The sequence below is a fragment of the Oncorhynchus nerka genome, linkage group LG21 (assembly GCF_034236695.1).
Source record: "Oncorhynchus nerka isolate Pitt River linkage group LG21, Oner_Uvic_2.0, whole genome shotgun sequence".
NCBI classification, from domain to species: Eukaryota; Metazoa; Chordata; class Actinopteri; order Salmoniformes; family Salmonidae; genus Oncorhynchus; species Oncorhynchus nerka.
Window position 1 is genome coordinate 15,045,619 of NC_088416.1, and position 17,299 is coordinate 15,062,917.

General features: G+C 40.7%; 1 protein-coding gene across 1 annotated transcript; it reads left to right on the top strand.

Moving 5' to 3' along the window:
• Positions 1 to 2,762: 2,762 nt before the first annotated feature.
• LOC135563555 (zinc finger protein ZFP2-like) lies at positions 2,763 to 16,564 on the top strand. Its single transcript, XM_065006346.1, has 2 exons — positions 2,763 to 3,322; positions 12,086 to 16,564. Exons 1-2 carry the CDS (start codon positions 2,998 to 3,000, stop codon positions 13,378 to 13,380), a joined length of 1,620 nt encoding a protein of 539 aa, XP_064862418.1. The 5' UTR covers positions 2,763 to 2,997; the 3' UTR covers positions 13,381 to 16,564.
• The last annotated feature ends 735 nt before the right edge of the window (positions 16,565 to 17,299 follow it).

Here is a 17,299-nt window from a genome sequence, read left to right on the forward strand (position 1 = left end):
AGAGAGGAGGGGATAGGGTCAAGCGGGCAGGTTGTTGGGCGGCCTGCCGTCACAAGACGCGAGATTTCATCTGGAGAGAGAGGGGAGAAAGAGGTCAGAGCACAGGGTAGGGCAGTGTGAGCAGAACCAGCGGTGTCGTTTGACTTAGCAAACGAGGATCGGATGTCGTCGACCTTCTTTTCAAAATGGTTGACGAAGTCATCTGCATGAGGGAGGAGGGGGGGGGGGGGGGGGGGAGGATTCAGGAGGGAGGAGAAGGTGGCAAAGAGCTTCCTAGGGTTAGAGGCAGATGCTTGGAATTTAGAGTGGTAGAAAGTGGCTTTAGCAGCAGAGAGAGAAGAGGAAAATGTAGAGAGGAGGGAGTGAAAGGATGCTATCTTTTATCAGAGTATCTCTTCCCACATTGATTACAGCTATAATGTTTCTCTTCTGTGTGTGTTCTCTGGTGTGATTTCAGGGTTTGTAGCCGAATAAAACTCTCCCCACAGTGATCACAGCCATAAGATATATATCCTGTGTGTATTCTCTGGTGTATAGTTAGATAGCTAGATAGCTAGATGTAGTAAAACTCTTCCCACATTGATCACAGCTATAAGGTTTCTGTCCTGTATGTCCCCGCCTGTGTACTATCAGGCTGCTTAGCTGAGTAAAACTCTTCCCACATTGATCACAGATTAAAGGTTTCTCTCCAGTGTGTGTTCTATGGTGTGATTTCAGGGAGCTTGACTGAGTAAAACTCTTCGCACATTGATCACAGCTATAAGGTTTCTCTCCTGTGTGTACTCGCTGGTGTATTTTAAGTTCCGATGAAGATTTGCAACGTTTCCCACAGTCAGAGCAGTAATGAGATGTCTTCCCTGTGTGTCTCTGCTGGTGTTTCTTGAGCAGTTCTGATGTGGAGAGACTCTTCACACACTCGTCAGCATCATGATGTTGTTGAGACTCCCCAGAGGACCCGCGATAGTCCCGTCTCTCTCCTGTGTGAATGACAACGTCAGACAGATGGTTAAAGTCCCACAACAGCAGAAATCCACTGTTAATTTGAGGTAAAAGGTGATGCCCAGAGCATACCCATGAAGTTGTACAACAATTTACGTCTGTTAAATTATATGACAATTGTCTTGTTTTCTCGTTTTCACAGTAGTAACATCGGTGATTGTGGGCTAGAAATAAGTTATTCAAACGTTAAATCCTAAGCAGTGTGCCAGACGACTTTTGGTCTCCAATATAGGCCCCTTTCTGTGTTTAATAAAATTGTGTCAGGAGGGTGATGCACACACAATTTGGTTGCAGAAATTCCTCCCTGCTAATGCAGAAACCGCTGAATATTACAGCGCACTATCAGAGCAAGATCAAAAATGGTGAGCAAAGATTTTAGTTTCACAATGTATTCTGAATATTACAGTGCAAGATCAGGAGTGCTACTCAAGGAAACTCACATTAAGCTCTGTGTCTATTCACTAATTCACCACCGTGGGGGAAAACTCAGTGGAGTTCTCATAGGCTGACAGCAATAATAGCCTCCATTTCCAGGTTGCTTATGAGTGCATTTCACATAACTTTTGGATTATAATTGTAAGGTTCATTTGAATCTCCTGCTTAATATGTGTGTTATTGCCGCAAATCAATTGCTTTATACTTAAACACTTCAACCAGTAAAATGCTATTTGGCTAGCTTTGCCATCAGCCTGACAATGAGGGTTTATACACTAAGTGTTTAACACATTGGCCAATAAATTCACCTAACAACAACATAGACCTACTGTAGGACCCATAACTTCTCCTAACAATAACATAGACCTTCTGTAGGACCTATAACTTTCCCTAACAATAACATAGACCTACTGTAGGACCCATAACTTCTCCTAACAATAACATAGACCTACTGTAGGACCCATAACTTTCCCTAACAATAACACATACCTAGGACTATAAATCATTTAATATTTCATGTGAAACATGGAAACTAAAATGGCTTTGTCATTACATTTCATAACCTGATCACCAGATAATTTGTGAATAATCCCACTAGGCTACTCTATAATGTGTGGTAATTCTAAATGTCCTCAATAAAGGAATATTGCTCTGTGACCTTAATTGGTTTGTCTATTTTGTCTAGCAAGCTACCGAGGTGTCTGACAAACTGTTGCTGCTGTTGAAATAAGCGTTCCGTCCACGAGATTATACGTTACACCAACAGCATAATCTTACATTCCCAGACCGCCCTCTGCTTACTGGAGTGGGAAACGCAGTAAATTTTTTATTTTATTTTCAGACAAGTTAAAGGGTAGGAATCAGACGCCTGAGTTTTTACTCACCAGTGCAACGCAGTTGGCCAAAAGTTCTGAGAATTACACAAATAGTATTAGCAGGAACAGTATAGACCTAGTCTGTTCATTATATACATCTGCATGATGTATTGTTACACCATGTAGGAGCAGTATAGACCTAGTCTGTTCATTATATACATCTACATGATGTATTGTTAGCTACTTATTTAGATTTAGTATGACTTAATGAAACTGCCTTAAATGCGCAGTAATAAACATGTTTTATTCGCACTAATCAATCAACACATTCCTGTCTATATATGTCTCAATATAATAGTATTATTTAATTAAATCCATTTAAAATTAACTTTGTCTGAAAATAAAATATGATCCTCAACTGCGTTTCCCCTCCAGTCAGCAGACGGCGATGTGCGTCTTTCAGGCGACGCACCCAGCGTGACGTTTAATCTAGTGGACAGTTCTTCATAAACAGCTCGTCAACCACTTCGCTAGCTTGCTAGCCAATACAGCCGATATATTCAAGCTATTTACACGCTTTCGGTGTATATTAACTACTGTGTTTTAGGCACACTTCTGTTGTATATACTTGTTAATCTATTTAATTTAATATTACGTTATTTTCTATTAGTCAGCTATAGTAGCTGGCTGGTTAAGTTAGCACTAGTCTAGTCGCTAATAATTAGCTACCTAGCTAACATCCCCGACCATGAGTTCCCTAAACTACTCCCCTCCTGTTAAAGAAGAGGAGGTCTGCTGGACGGAGAAGGAAAGTCTGGGGCTGAACATTGTCGTGAAAGAGGAGAAGGAAGAGGAGGATGTTACAGTAAAACAAGTAGAAGGTGAGGCTGTTACAGTGAAAGAAGAAGAGAAAGACGTTTCAGTTAAAGAAGAGGAAGACGCGTTCAGAGTGAAAGATAAGGAGGATGTTACAGTAAAAGAAGAGGAGGATGTCGTTTTTGGGGTGAAGAAGGAAGGAGAGATTACTGTCACATTGAAAGATGAAGAGGAGATGGGAGATCTGATTAACACCAGTAAGTTCCGCCTTAAATTTGTTTTTAATTTTGGATATTCGGAGTTGGCTCGTCAATACCTCTTCAACGGAGGGCCCTAAGATGATGACTGATATGTCTAGAATCAGACGACGTAGAGCGCAAGCTACCCCTTGTTTTCTCCGTTCCGTTTCCAAAAAGTCACTTAACATATATATTTGAGAAGGGTCTATCTGCTATCTGTAGACTGGGAGGCACGGCATGTTGTGAGATTCGTGTAGTGATGTTTTACTACACACCGTGCCCCCCAATAGTGCCATGTGAGAGTTGGGTTGGCTACACCAAAGATTATGGATATACTGACAAGATGTCTCTCCGCCCTAACAAGGGGAGTCGTTGTCCACAAAGCGGCATTGCGGGTTGTCTAGCTCCCGCCTATCCTTTCTTTGGATTGGTGGATACATCTTATTATTGTAATCTATTGTTTATAATCTATGAGGGTTGTTGTGGTCAACCGCCTGTATTCAATGGAGAGAGATGCTAAGCTACTAGCATGAATATGCATAGCGATCTGGAGACAACTTCTATTGTGTTTTTATCAAAGTTGTCGGTATGTCATGTGTCCACATAACTTAATCATTACGACACTTCTGTTGGATCAAGTAAACTTCACGTAGCAAATAAGACATTCATTTTGTTGTTGACCAAATTCGACACTTTCCATATTGGGTTGATAATTGTTTCCACTTGGATACAACCTATTGTAGCCTACTGGCATGACCTAGAGAGATACAACCTACTGTAACCTACTGGCATGACCTAGAGGGATACAACCTACTGTAACCTACTGGCATGACCTAGAGAGATACAACCTACTGTAGCCTACTGGCATGACCTAGAGAGATGTAAGCTCTGTTACATACTGGCATGACCTAGAGAGATACAACCTACTGTAGCCTACTGGCATGACCTAGAGAGTTGCACCCTACTGGCATGACCTAGAGAGATAAAAACCTACTGTAATAAATCCATTATAGCTCTATAAAATACTCCCTTCAACACAAAAGCAATTACAGTACTTATTCCATGTTCCTTCATTCCCTCTGTGCTACTGACACATCAGTTCTTTGTACCACATTAACGTGTTTCCTGAATAAAAAGCAGAGAAATTCCACAACCCCCGTGTTAGAAAATGAACCCAGAGAGATGCAACCTACTGTAACCTACTGGCTTGACCTAGAGAGATACAACCTACTGTAGTCTACTGGTTTGATCTAGAGAGATAAAACCTACTGTAGCCTACTAGCTTGACCTAGAGAGCTAAAGTTGTAAAATTCCTAAAATGAATATTTTTTAGTAATAAGGATCATTTGTATCTTCCTATCCACATGTGGGATCCCTCTTCTTTGTCTTCCTCTCTACACCAATAACAGACAACTAATGTGGGTCTCCCAATGATCTAGAGAGAGAGAACCACTTGGATACAACCTACTGGAGCCTACTGGCATGACCTAGAGAGATAAAACCTACTGTAACATACTGACATGACCTAGAGAGATACAACCTACTGTAACCTACTGGCATGACCTAGAGAGATACAACCTACTGTAACCTACTGGCATGACCTAGAGAGATGTAAGCTACAGTAACATACTGGCATGACCTAGAGAGATACAACCTACTGTAACCTACTGGCATGACCTAGAGAGATAAAACCTACTGTAGCCTACTGGTTTGATCTAGAGAGATACAACCTACTGTAACCTACTGGCATGACCTAGAGAGATACAACCTACTGTAGCCTACTGGCTTGACCTAGAGAGCTAAAGTTGTAAAATTCCTAAAATAAATATTTTCTAGTAATAAGGATCATTTGTATCTTCCTATCCGCATGTGGGATCCCTCTCCTTTCTCTTCCTCTCTACACCAATAACAGACAACTACTGTGGGAACCCTCTCCTTTGTCGTCCTCTCTACACCAATAACAGACTACTGTGGGTCTCCCAATCACGGCCGGATGTGATACAGCCTGGATTGGAACCAGGGACTGTAGTGACGCCTCTTGCACTGAGTTGCAGTGAGTTAGACCGCTGCGTCCGTGTGTGTGTTTGTTAACTTTTTAACTGTACTAGAATGCTTAAAAGGCCGCAAAAATTTTAAATATCGGTTATCGGTATCGTTTTTTGGGAGAAGGAAAATATTGGCCAAAAATGTAATATCGCTGCATCCATTTATTCTAAAATTGATGAGGATTTAAAAAATAATAATCTATCTTCACACAATACCCCATATTGCCATCACAATACCCCATAATGCCATCACAATACCCCTTAATGCCAAAGCAAAAACAGGTTTAGATTTTTTGCAAATTTATTAAAACTATTCCCCATGATAACTAGTCTGAGTAATGTAAAAGATGTAAGATCCCAGGATAACTAGTCTCAGAGTAATGTAAGATCCCAGGATAACTAGTCTCAGAGTAATGTAAGTTTCAGATAGTTTAACCCATTACAGTCTAAGCCTTGTCTGAGGGGGAGGTTCTTTTAATCGATGTGGAATTGTTTTAAGAAGGTTTAAATAACATGAAGGGCTTCCCCAGAATAGTACTGTAGAAACACCCTCCAATATGAAGTGCTTCCCCAGTATAGTACTGTAGAAACACCCTCCAACATGAAGGGCTTCCCCAGTATAGTACTGTAGAAACACCCTCCAACATGAAGGGCTTCCCCAGTATAGTACTGTAGAAACACCCTCCAACATGAAGGGCTTCCCCAGTATAGTACTGTAGAAACACCCTCCAATATGAAGGGCTTCCCCAGTATAGTACTGTAGAAACACCCTCCAATATGAAGGGCTTCTTCAGTATCGTACTGTAGAAACACCCTCCATCATGAATGGCTTCCCCAGTATAGTACTGTTTTAAGGTTATACCAAGGATCATTTGGCTTTCTGAGTTTGAGTTGTAAAGATGCCTTGAAGTATGAACAAAAAATATTCAACAGTTGATTTATGTCAAAACATGATTCGGCCGTACTGCTGTAACACATTGAATAACATTCACAACATGGCACAACAGTAACCATAGTAACACATTAGATAACATTCACAACATGGAACAACAGTAACCATAGTAACATTGTTTCCCCCAAAACATCTAAAGGAAGTTTGTTCTGAGTGTCTGTCCTTTATCTGAGAGATATAATAACAAATATAAATATTTATTTATCTAGAGATATATTTTTAAAGGTATTTAACCCTGTCACTTCTTTCCACATTTTGTTATGTTACAGCCTTATTCTACAATGGATTAAATAAATACAAATCCTCATCAATTTAAACACAATACCCCATAATGACAAAGAGAAAATGGGTTTAGAGAAAAAAAAAGAAGAGAAAAGAAATACCTTATTTAAGTATTCAGACCCTTTTGCTATGAGACTCTACTTTGAGCTCAGCTGTGCATCCTGTTTCCATTGGTCATCGTTGAGATGTTTCTACAACTTGATTGGACATGATTTGGAAAGGCACACACCTGTCTGGCTACCACAGCATTTTGAAGCGATACGCCATCCCATCTGGTTTGCGCTTAGTGGGACTATCATTTGTTTTTCAACAGGACAATGACCCAACACACCTCCAGACTGTGTAAGGGCTATTTTACCAAGAAGGAGAGTGATGGAGTGCTGCACCAGCTGACCTGGCCTTCACAATCACCCGACCTCAACCCAATTGAGATGGTTTGGGGTGAGTTGGACCACAGAGTGAAGGAAAAGCAGCCAAAAAGTGCTCAGCATATGTGGGAACTCCTTCAAAACTGTTGGAAAAGCATTCCAGGTGAAGCTGGTTGAGAGAATGCCAAGAGTGTGCAAAGCTGTCTTCAAGGCAATGGGTGGCTGCTTTGAAAAATCTCAAATATATTTGTAATTGTTTACCACTTTTTTGGTTACTACATGATTCCATATGTGTTATTTCATAGTTTTGATGTCTTCACTATTATTCTACAATGTAGAATATAGTAAAAATACAAAAGAACCCTTGAATGACTAGGTGTGTCAACTTTTGACTGGTACTGTATATCTCATGAATGTTTTTACATTCAGTCCTTAATGCAACCGCTGTGTCAGATTTTTTGTTTAATTAGGGAAAAAGCAAACCATGCAATAATCTGAGATGGAGCTCAGAACAATAGCCAAATTAGCCCCCATGTTGGAGTCAACAGAAACCAGAAATTACATGATAAATATTCCCTTACCTTTGATGATCTTCATCAGAATGCACTCCCAGGAATCCCAGGTCCACAATAAATGCTTGATTTGTTCGATAATGTCCGTTATTTATGTCCAATTAGCTACTTTGGTTAGCGCGTTTGGTAAACAATTCCAAAGTCACGAAGCGCGTTCACTAAACCTGACGAAATGTCCAAATGTTCCGTAACAGTCAGTAGAAACATGTCAAACGATGTATTGAATCAATCTTTAGAATGTTGTTAACATATATCTTGAATAACGTTCCAACCGGAGAATTACATTGACTTCAAATGAGCGGTGGAATGGAGGTCCTCCTCACATGAACGTGCGTGGTCAAAGAATGTTCACCTCATGGCAGTGGTGACTCATTCTACTCTCATTCGGCTCCCCTTCACAGTGGAGTCATCAGACAAAGTTCTACAGACTGTTGACATCTAGTGGAAGCCGTGGGAAGTGAATACTCATTCATATCTCGATGTGATTTCAATGGGATCTTGGTTGAAACTCTACCAGCCTCAGAATTTACACTTCCTGTTTGGATTTTTTCTCAGGATTTTGCCTGCCATATGAGTTCTGTTATACTCACAGACATAATTTAAACATTTTTAGAAACGTCAGAGTGTTTTCTATCCAATACTAATAATAGTATGCATATATTAGTAACTGGGACTGAGGAGCAGGCCGTTTACTCTGGGCACCTTTCATCCAAGCTACTCAATTCTGCCCCTGCAGCCATAAGATGTTAATCACGGTTCTCAATTTTGTTTTATTTTGTTTATCTGTCGGCCCCAGCCTCGAACTCAGGCCCTGTGTGTAGTTAACTGACCCCCTCTGCCCCTTCATCGCCATTTTACCTGTTGTTGTCTTAGCTGATTAACTGTTGTCTTACCCGTTGTTGTCTTAGCTAGCTCTCCCAATCAACAACTGTGCTTGCTTTATTCCTTGCTTTATGTCTCTCTAATGTCAATATGCCTTGTATACTGTTGTTTAGGGTAGTAGTTTTATTTTACTGCGGAGCCCCTAGTCCCACTCAACATGCCTCAGAGAACTCTTTTGTCCCACCTCCCACATATGCGGTGACCTCACCTAGCATAACTGGTGCCTCCAGAGATGCAACCTCTGTTATCGTCACTCAATGCCGAGGTTTACCTCCACTGTACCCGCACCCTACCATACCCCTCTCTGTACATTATGCCTTGAATATATTCTACCATGCCCAGAAATCTGCTCCTTTTATTCTCTGTTCCCAACGCACTAGACAACCAGTTCTGATAGCCTTTAGCCGTACCCTCATCCTACTCCTCTGTTCCTCTGGTGATGTAGAGGTTAACCGAGGCCCTGCGTGTCCCCAGGCACTCTCATTTGTTGACTGCTGTAATCGATAAAGCCTTGGTTTCATGCATGTTAACATCAGAAGCCTCCTCCCTAAGTTGGTTTTACTCACTGCTTTAGCACACTCCGCCAACCTTGATGTCCTTGCCGTGTCTGAATCCTGGCTTAGGAAGGCCACCAAAAATTCTGAAACTTCCATCCCCAACTACAACATTTTCTGTCAAGATAGAACTGTCAAAAAGAGAGAGCCTGCAAAAAGTCCTGTCATACTTTCCAGTCCATTCCCAAACAGTTCGAGCTTCTAATTTTAAAAATTAATCTCTCCAGAAATAAGTCTCTCACTGTTGCCGCCTGTTACAGACCCCCCTCAGACCCACGAGGTACAGCCTTCATAGATATGATCCTGACCAACTTGCCCTCCAAATACACCTCTGCTGTTTTCAATGAGGATCTCAGCGATCACTGCCTGCATCTGTTATAGGTCCGCGGTCAAACGACCACCCCTCATCACTGTCAAACGCTCCCTAAAACACTTGCAGGCCTTTCTTATCGACCTGGCCCGGGTATCTTGGAAGGATTTTGACCTCATCCCATCAGTAGAGGATGCCTGGTTGTTCTTTAAAAGTAATTTCCTCACCACCTTAAATAAGCATGCCCCTTTCGAAAAATGTGTAACTAAGAACAGATATAACCCTTGGTTCACTCCCGACCTGACTGCCCTCGACCAGCACAAAAACATCCTGTGGCGTACTGCACTAGCACCGAATAGTCCCCGTGATATGCAACTTTTCAGAGAAGTCAGGAACCAATACACACAGTCAGTTAGGAAAGCAATGGCTAGCTTTTTCAAACAGAAATTTGCATCCTGTAGCTCAAACTCCAAAAGGTTTTGGGAGACTGTAAAGTCCATGGAGAATAAGAGCACCTCATCCCAGCTGCCCACTACACTGAGGCTAGGAAACACTGACACCACCGATAACTCCACGATAATTGAGCATTTCAATAAGCATTTCTCTACGGCTGGCCACGCTTTCCTCCTGGCTACCCCAACCCCGGCCAACAGCTCCGCACCCCTCGCAGCTACTTGCCCAAGCCTCCCCAGCTTCTCCTTCACCCAAAACCAGATGGCTAATGTTCTAAAAGAGCTGCAAAACCTGGACCCGTACAAATCAGCTGGGCTAGACAATCTGGACCCTGTCTTTCAAAAATGATTTGCCTCCATTGTGGCAACCCCTATTACTCGTCTGTTCAACCTCTCTTTCGTATCGTCCGAGATTCCTAAAGATTGGAAAGCTGCCGCGGTCATCCCCCTCTTCAAAGGGGGTGACACTCTAGACCCAAACTGTTACAGACCTATATTCATCCTGCCCTGCCTTGCTAATGTCTTCGAAAGCCAAGTTAACAAACAGATCACTGACCATTTAGAATCCCACTGTACCTTCTCCTCTGTGCAATCCGGTTTCCGAGCTGGTCACGGGTGCACCTCAGCCACGCTCAAAGTACTAAACGATATCATAACAGCCATCGATAAAAGACAGTACTATGTAGCCGTCTTCATCGACCTGGCCAAAGCTTTCGACTCTGTCAATCACCGTACTCAGAGTGTTTTCTATCCAAATATACTACTGGGACTGAGGAGCAGGTAGTTTACTCTGGGCACCTTATTCATCCAAGCTACTCAATACTGCCCCCAGCCATAAGAAGTTAAATAAAGGTGAAATAAAAATCTTAACTTTATTGACAACACCCAAATGGATACTGTCATTAACGCAGTTCTTCAATAATTACACATAATACTTAATACTGTAGCTGTTTAGTTAGTCACATGTTCATCTATCATCAGCTGATCCAGGAAATAATTTTCTGAATTCCAGTCAAATGACAAACATCACGACATGCAACAACAATCAAAGTGTTTCTTCATTCATTACTCTGGTAAAGACAGTTATGCCGTGCTGCACGTTGGATCCAACATCCATAACAAATTGATGTTTATAATGTGTTATTGTCTGCTTGATTTACTGTAGGGCCTTGTTAGTCTGTTTGCACACAGAGATACTTTGCTCAATGTGTAGAGAACTGTTCCTTGATGGATAGGCTATTGTACAACACACAGAGCTATTTTCCTATATTTGTTGTTAGGTGACGTTATGGGCCAATTTCGCAAACAGTGTACAAACCCTCATTGTCAGGCTGATGGAAAAGCTAGCCAAAGAGCATTTTACTGGTTGAAGTGTTTTTTAAGTACAAAGCGGTTGTGATGACACAAACATTATATTAAGCAGGAGCCTTACAATTATAATCCAAAGTAGTGTGAAATGCACTCATAAGAAACCTGGAAATGGAGGTTACTCCGCTGAGTTTTCCCCCATTCACATTCATAATACATCGTGAAAAACTAAAATCTTTGCTCACCATTTTTGCTCCTGGCTGATATACTACATCCATAACTAGCGGTTTCCTCATTACCAGATATACTACATCCATAACTAGTGGTTTCCTCATTACCAGATATACTACATCCATAACTAGCAGTTTCCTCATTACCAGATATACTACATCCATAACTAGTGGTTTCCTCATTCCCAGATATACTACATCCATTTATTTTTTATATTTTTTATTTTACCTTTATTTAACTAGGCAAGTCAGTTAACAAATTCTTATTTTCAATGACGGCCTAGGAACAGTGGGTTAACTGCATGTTCAGGGGCAGAACAACAGAGTTGTACCTTGTCAGCTCAGGGGGTTGAACTTGCAAACTTCCGGTTACTAGTCCAACGCTCTAACCACTAGGCTACCCTGCCGCCTCAATGGAAACCATAACTAGTGGTTTTCTCATTACCAGATATACTACATCCATAACTAGTGTTTTCCTCATTAGCAGGGAGGTGTTTCTGCAACCAAATTGCTCTCGTTCCGCAATTTTAACAACACAGAAAGGGGCCTAAATTGGAGACAAAAAATCTTATGCCACACTGCTTAGAGTTTCAACAACATGAATAACTTATTTCTAGTCTACAATCTTAATGTTACTACTAATGTGAAATTTTAGACAAAATGTGACTTGTTGCTCATTTTAAGACAATTGTCAAATAATTTTAACATTCATTACAGACATCAATTGTTGTACAACATTATGGCTATGCTGTTGGCATCACCTTTTACAGTGGATTTCCACTGTTGTGGGCCTTTAATCATCTGTCTGACTTTGCTGTTCACACAGGAGAGATACGGAACTATAGTGGATCCTCTGGGGAGCCTCAACAACCTCATGATGCTGAAGAGGCAGAGAAAAGTCTCTCCAGATCAGAACACCTCAAGAAACACCAGCAGAGACCCACAGGGAAGAGAATTCACTGCTGCTCTGACTGTGGGAAGAGATTCACCTCATCAGGCATTAAAATTCATCAGAGAACACACACAGGAGAGAGACCTTATAACTGTGTTCAGTGTGGGAAGGGTTTTACTCAGTCAACCAGCCTGATATCACACCAGAGAATACACACAGGAGATAAACCTTATAGCTGTGGTCAATGTGGGAAGAGTTTTAGTCGGTCTGGCTCTCTGACTCAACACCAGAGAATACACACAGGAGAGAAACCTTATAGCTGTGGTCAATGTGGGAAGAGTTTTGGTCAATCTTGCCATCTGACATTACACCAGAGAATACACACAGGAGAGAGACCTTATAGCTGTGGTCAATGTGGGAAGAGATGTACTACATCTGGCCGGCTGACATTACACCAGAGAACACACACAGGAGAGAAACCTTATAGTTGTGTTCAATGTGGGAAGAGATGTACTACATCTGGCACTCTGACATTACACCAGAGAACACACACAGGAGAGAAACCTTATAGCTGTGGTCAATGTGGGAAGAGTTTTGGTCAATCTGGCCACCTGAAAATGCACCAGAGAATACACACAGGAGAGAAACCTTACAGCTGTGGTCAATGTGGGAAGAGTTTTGGTCGATCTGGCCAGCTGACATCACACCAGAGAATACACACAGGAGAGAGACCTTATAGCTGTGGTCAATGTGGGAAGAGTTTTACTACATCTGGCTCTCTGACTCTACACCAGAGAACACACACAGGAGAGAAACCTTATAGCTGTGGTCAATGTGGGAGGAGTTTTGGTCAATCTGGCCAGCTGACAATACACCAGAGAACACACACAGGAGAGAATCCTTACAGCTGCGAACAATGTGGGAAGAGATGTACTACATCTGGCTCTCTGACTCTACACCAGAGAACACACACAGGATTGAAACCTTATAGCTGTGGTCAATGTGGGAAGAGTTTTGGTCGATCTTGCTCTCTGACTCTTCACCAGAGAATACACACAGGAGAGAAACCTTATAGCTGTGGTCAATGTGGGAAGAGTTTTGTTCGATCTGGCCATCTGACATCACACCAGAGAACACACACAGGAGAGAAACCTTATAGCTGTGATCAATGTTACAAGAGATACTCTGATAAAAGATCTCTGATCAAACATCAGAAAATACATACATGAAGGAGTTATTTCGTGATATCAGTGATTTTATGTCACAAAGGAATTTCACAATGTAGAACCCTAAACGTTTGCCCCATTCAATTGATTTCAGCGTGATATGGATATTAGTCTTGGGAAAAATCCAGGCTCTGAATTGAAAGAGTACTTTTTATGTGATTTAACAAAAAGTGACTAACACAATAAGAGCTGTGTTACACTTACCATGTTGGTGACCCACTTGAATCAAAATGCAACAGTTCAAAATGTGGCCAGCTGTTTTCTACAAATTGTCCTCTAACTAGTGATGTTAACATTAGTCCCAGATGTTGTGTGGGTTTTGAGCTTTTAGTTTTAATAGAACGTGCAACCTCATCTCCCTCCTGTCACACAAATGATTTTAACATGATATTGATGAGTTATGACAAATAAGTGTTGTGTTCCTTTGTTTAGCGACCCCTACATTTAAATGCATCACTCCAAAATGTAGCTGACTGTCTTCCGCAGATTGTCCTCTAACCAGTGAGGTAAAAGATATCTCCCATTTCCATGTATTTTTTTAGTTGTGTTAGTTTCAACAGCAAGTACAACCTGATTTCCCCCCTAATCGATATCAGTGATTTATTTCTACTTGTCAAAACGACAGCGTTTTTGGTTCTTCTGCAGTTAATAAGGTGCTTGGTTGTTTTTAAAAATACGATTATTGTGGCAGATGTTTGTGTATATAGTACATTTTATGTTTTCAATTTATCACAAACTGCTTTTGCATTTGGACTATTGATTTGGACACGTTAAGACTGTGACATTGGGGCTATCCCACCTAGCAAAATGTTATTGAAAATAAGACTATGCCCGATCTACAATATAAGTTTGGTTTTAATTGAAAGTGAAAGTTGAAAAGACCATTTAATTTCAATGTACTTGCAGCCTATACACATGAACGCAGTATAATAAATCTATAATCAGTTTTAGGGACAGGGGTCCAGCTAGTTATACACTTGGACGCAGTATAATGAATTGAGTCTATAATCAGTTTAGGTACAGGAGTCCCGGTAGTCATGGTAATATGGATCCGCTAGAGGGACAACTTCCTGTTGGAATATATCATCATAAATATTATGGATTTTAACAAGCTTAAATTCTTGTTAATCTAACTGCACTGTCTGATTTACAGTAGCTATTACAGCGAAAACATGCCATGCGATTGTTTGAGGACGGTGCCCGACATCAAAAGGAATCCTAAAATGTACCCCCAAACTTTGTTTCAACAAGTCAAAATGCGAATCCTATTTACTCCTCAGATACCCTAAAATGTCAAACTATAATATTTATTTTGGAAAGAAGTATGTTCAATAGGAAACCGATTTTAGCAGGTGCGTAATGTCTTCATAGCGCGCAAACAAGAATTTCCACGACTGTGTCCCTCTACTAAAACTGATATTTCTTATTCGTTTTTGAAGTTACAAGCCTGAAACCTTGAATATAGACTGCTGACACCCGGTGGAAGCCATAGGAATTGCATGCAGGGAGCCTTTCTCTTGCGATTCTAAGAGGATGGTCTCTGATTTGTTTTCCTTTGGCTTTTCTCCATTCCTCTACATTATTTTAGCATTTCTACAAACCTCAAAGTGTTTTCTTTCTAATGGTATCAATTATATGCATATCATGGCTTCAGGGCCTGAGCTACAGGCAGTTTACTTTGGGCACAAAATAATGTATGAGACTATAACACAATTGATATGGCAGGCGAAAATCCAAAACCAACGGGAATTGTTTTGGAGCTCCTAGGGTCTTATAATAGAAAGCTATGGGTTCTATGTAATTCCAGCTCCCAGATTGCAATTCCTATAGCTTCCACTAGATGTCAGTCTTTGTTCATTGATTCAGGCTTGTTTCTTCAAAAACTAGCAAGAATTTGACGTTTTTGTAGAAGGAGTCCCCGTACAATATCAGTCTGTTGGCGCACTATGAAGATGACGCCGCGTGCGCTTGCTAATTTTACTTTTCTATTGAACATACTTCTTTCCGTATGAAATTTTATAGTTTATTTAGATTTTAGGATACCTGAGAATTAAATAGAGACGTAGTTTGACTTGTTTATACAAAGTTCAGCGGTAGCTTTTTTGACTCCTTTGTCTGCATGTTGAATGAGTGGATTACTGAAATCGATGGCACCAACTGAACTGACTTTTTGGGATACAAGAATTTTATCTAACAAAACGACCATTCATGTTGTAGCTGGGACCCTTGGGATTGCAAACAGAGGAAGATTTTCAAATATAAGTGATTTATTTAATCGCTATTTGTGATTTTTATGAAGCCTGTGCTGGTTGGAAAATATGTTGTGCCGTCCTCAAACAATCGCATGCTTTCGCTGTAAAGCCTATTGTAAATCGGACAATGCAGTTCGATTAACAAGAATTTAAGATACTTGTATGTAAGTTCAAACCCCTGAGCTGACAAGTACAAATCTGTCGTTCTGCCCCTGAACAAGGCATTTAACCCACTGTTCCTAGGCCATCATTGAAAATAAGAATTTGTTCTTAACTGACTTGCCTAGTTAAATAAAGGTAAAATAAATGTTCATAAATGTTTAATATTATGATTATTTATTTGAATCGCGCGCCCTCCAATTTCACCGGATGTTGTTGGCAGGTGACCAGCTAGCGGGAGGCCTAGCCTTACTAAGGGGGAAGGTGTTACAGGCTTTGGTTTTTCCATTTATGTTTTCTTGCTGGGGAACGTAACAACAAACAATGTAGTAAAAACAAGCTGATATTTTGGGTTGGATGTTGCATCCAATTGTTCATATTTTAATCAATGGCATTTTCTTAGAATGTTCATTAGTCTTTCAGTTGTTAATCTTCTGTTTTTTATCCTCTTATGTTTGTTGTGGTAAATATTTGTTTATTTTCATTGTTTTTTCCTGTGAAGCCATTGTGTTGCATCCATGTCTGAAATGTGCTGTATAAATAAAGCTTGATTTGAACATATAGTAAAACAAATGAACCCAATGTCTGACCAATCAACAGACTCTTGCGAAACCAATGAACAAATATGTGCAAAAGCAAAACATATCTTGGTCCATCTTAGTATAAATTCAGTTTCTCTCCCACTATGTCAATATAGTGCATGGTATGTAAGTTCAATATCACTTTTCAACCAACCCAGTTAATTTGTTGAAAATAAAAAAAATTGAAATCAACAATATGTCAAAGGATTCAACTACTGAAAACTGAAACACAAATGGATCAATCCCACTTTTCCAGCCTGCTGAAGGTGTGGTGGAGTGGTAAACACCAACCCCCCAGCTCTACCGGGGGCTTGAGGTGGTCTCCCACAGCTCTGCTTATGTCATGTTCTGTGGCCTTGCTGTTCCATTTCTTGACTGCCCCTGCAACACAGAAAGAAACACATTTAGTCATACTATATACAACAATCAGGGCCGGTTTCCCAGCAAATCTTAAGCTTAGTCCCAGACTAAAATGCTTGTTTGAGCTGTCTTATCTCAAAGCGACTTGCACAGACTTCTCTTAAAATAGTGGTAGATTTAGCCTCTTCTGGACTCAACAAAGCCAATTGCAAGATGGAGGATTAGAGCTGCTGTAGGACTAAATTGAAGCTTAAATGAATCTTTCAAAGAGGTAGGTTTAACTTCAGTTTCGTGCTATTGGTGAGGGAGCCCGGACTATGTGGAATGTCTAAATGAAGATCAACATGCACTACAGAGGCCAGACCAGTACTTGTGGATAGGAGTCATCCATTACATTACTTTGAGACCGCTTTCCTATGTACAAAGATAATGCATTGGAGATAATATCCCTGCTTGAGCCTCGACTTTCCTCTCTGTCTCAAAGAGAGGAACATAGTAACATGGTCTACTAATAGCTACTGCATAGTAACATGGTCTACTAATAGTTAGTACATAGTAACAGTGTCTACT

What these genes read in the sequence shown, in the direction of transcription:
- LOC135563555 (XM_065006346.1), top strand. Translation starts at nt 2,998, where the DNA reads ATGAGTTCCCTAAACTACTCCCCTCCTGTTAAAGAAGAGGAGGTCTGC. An exon ending in GGGAGATCTGATTAACACCA is followed by an intron (nt 3,323 to 12,085) that starts GTAAGTTCCGCC and finishes CTGTTCACACAG; the next exon opens with GAGAGATACGGAACTATAGT.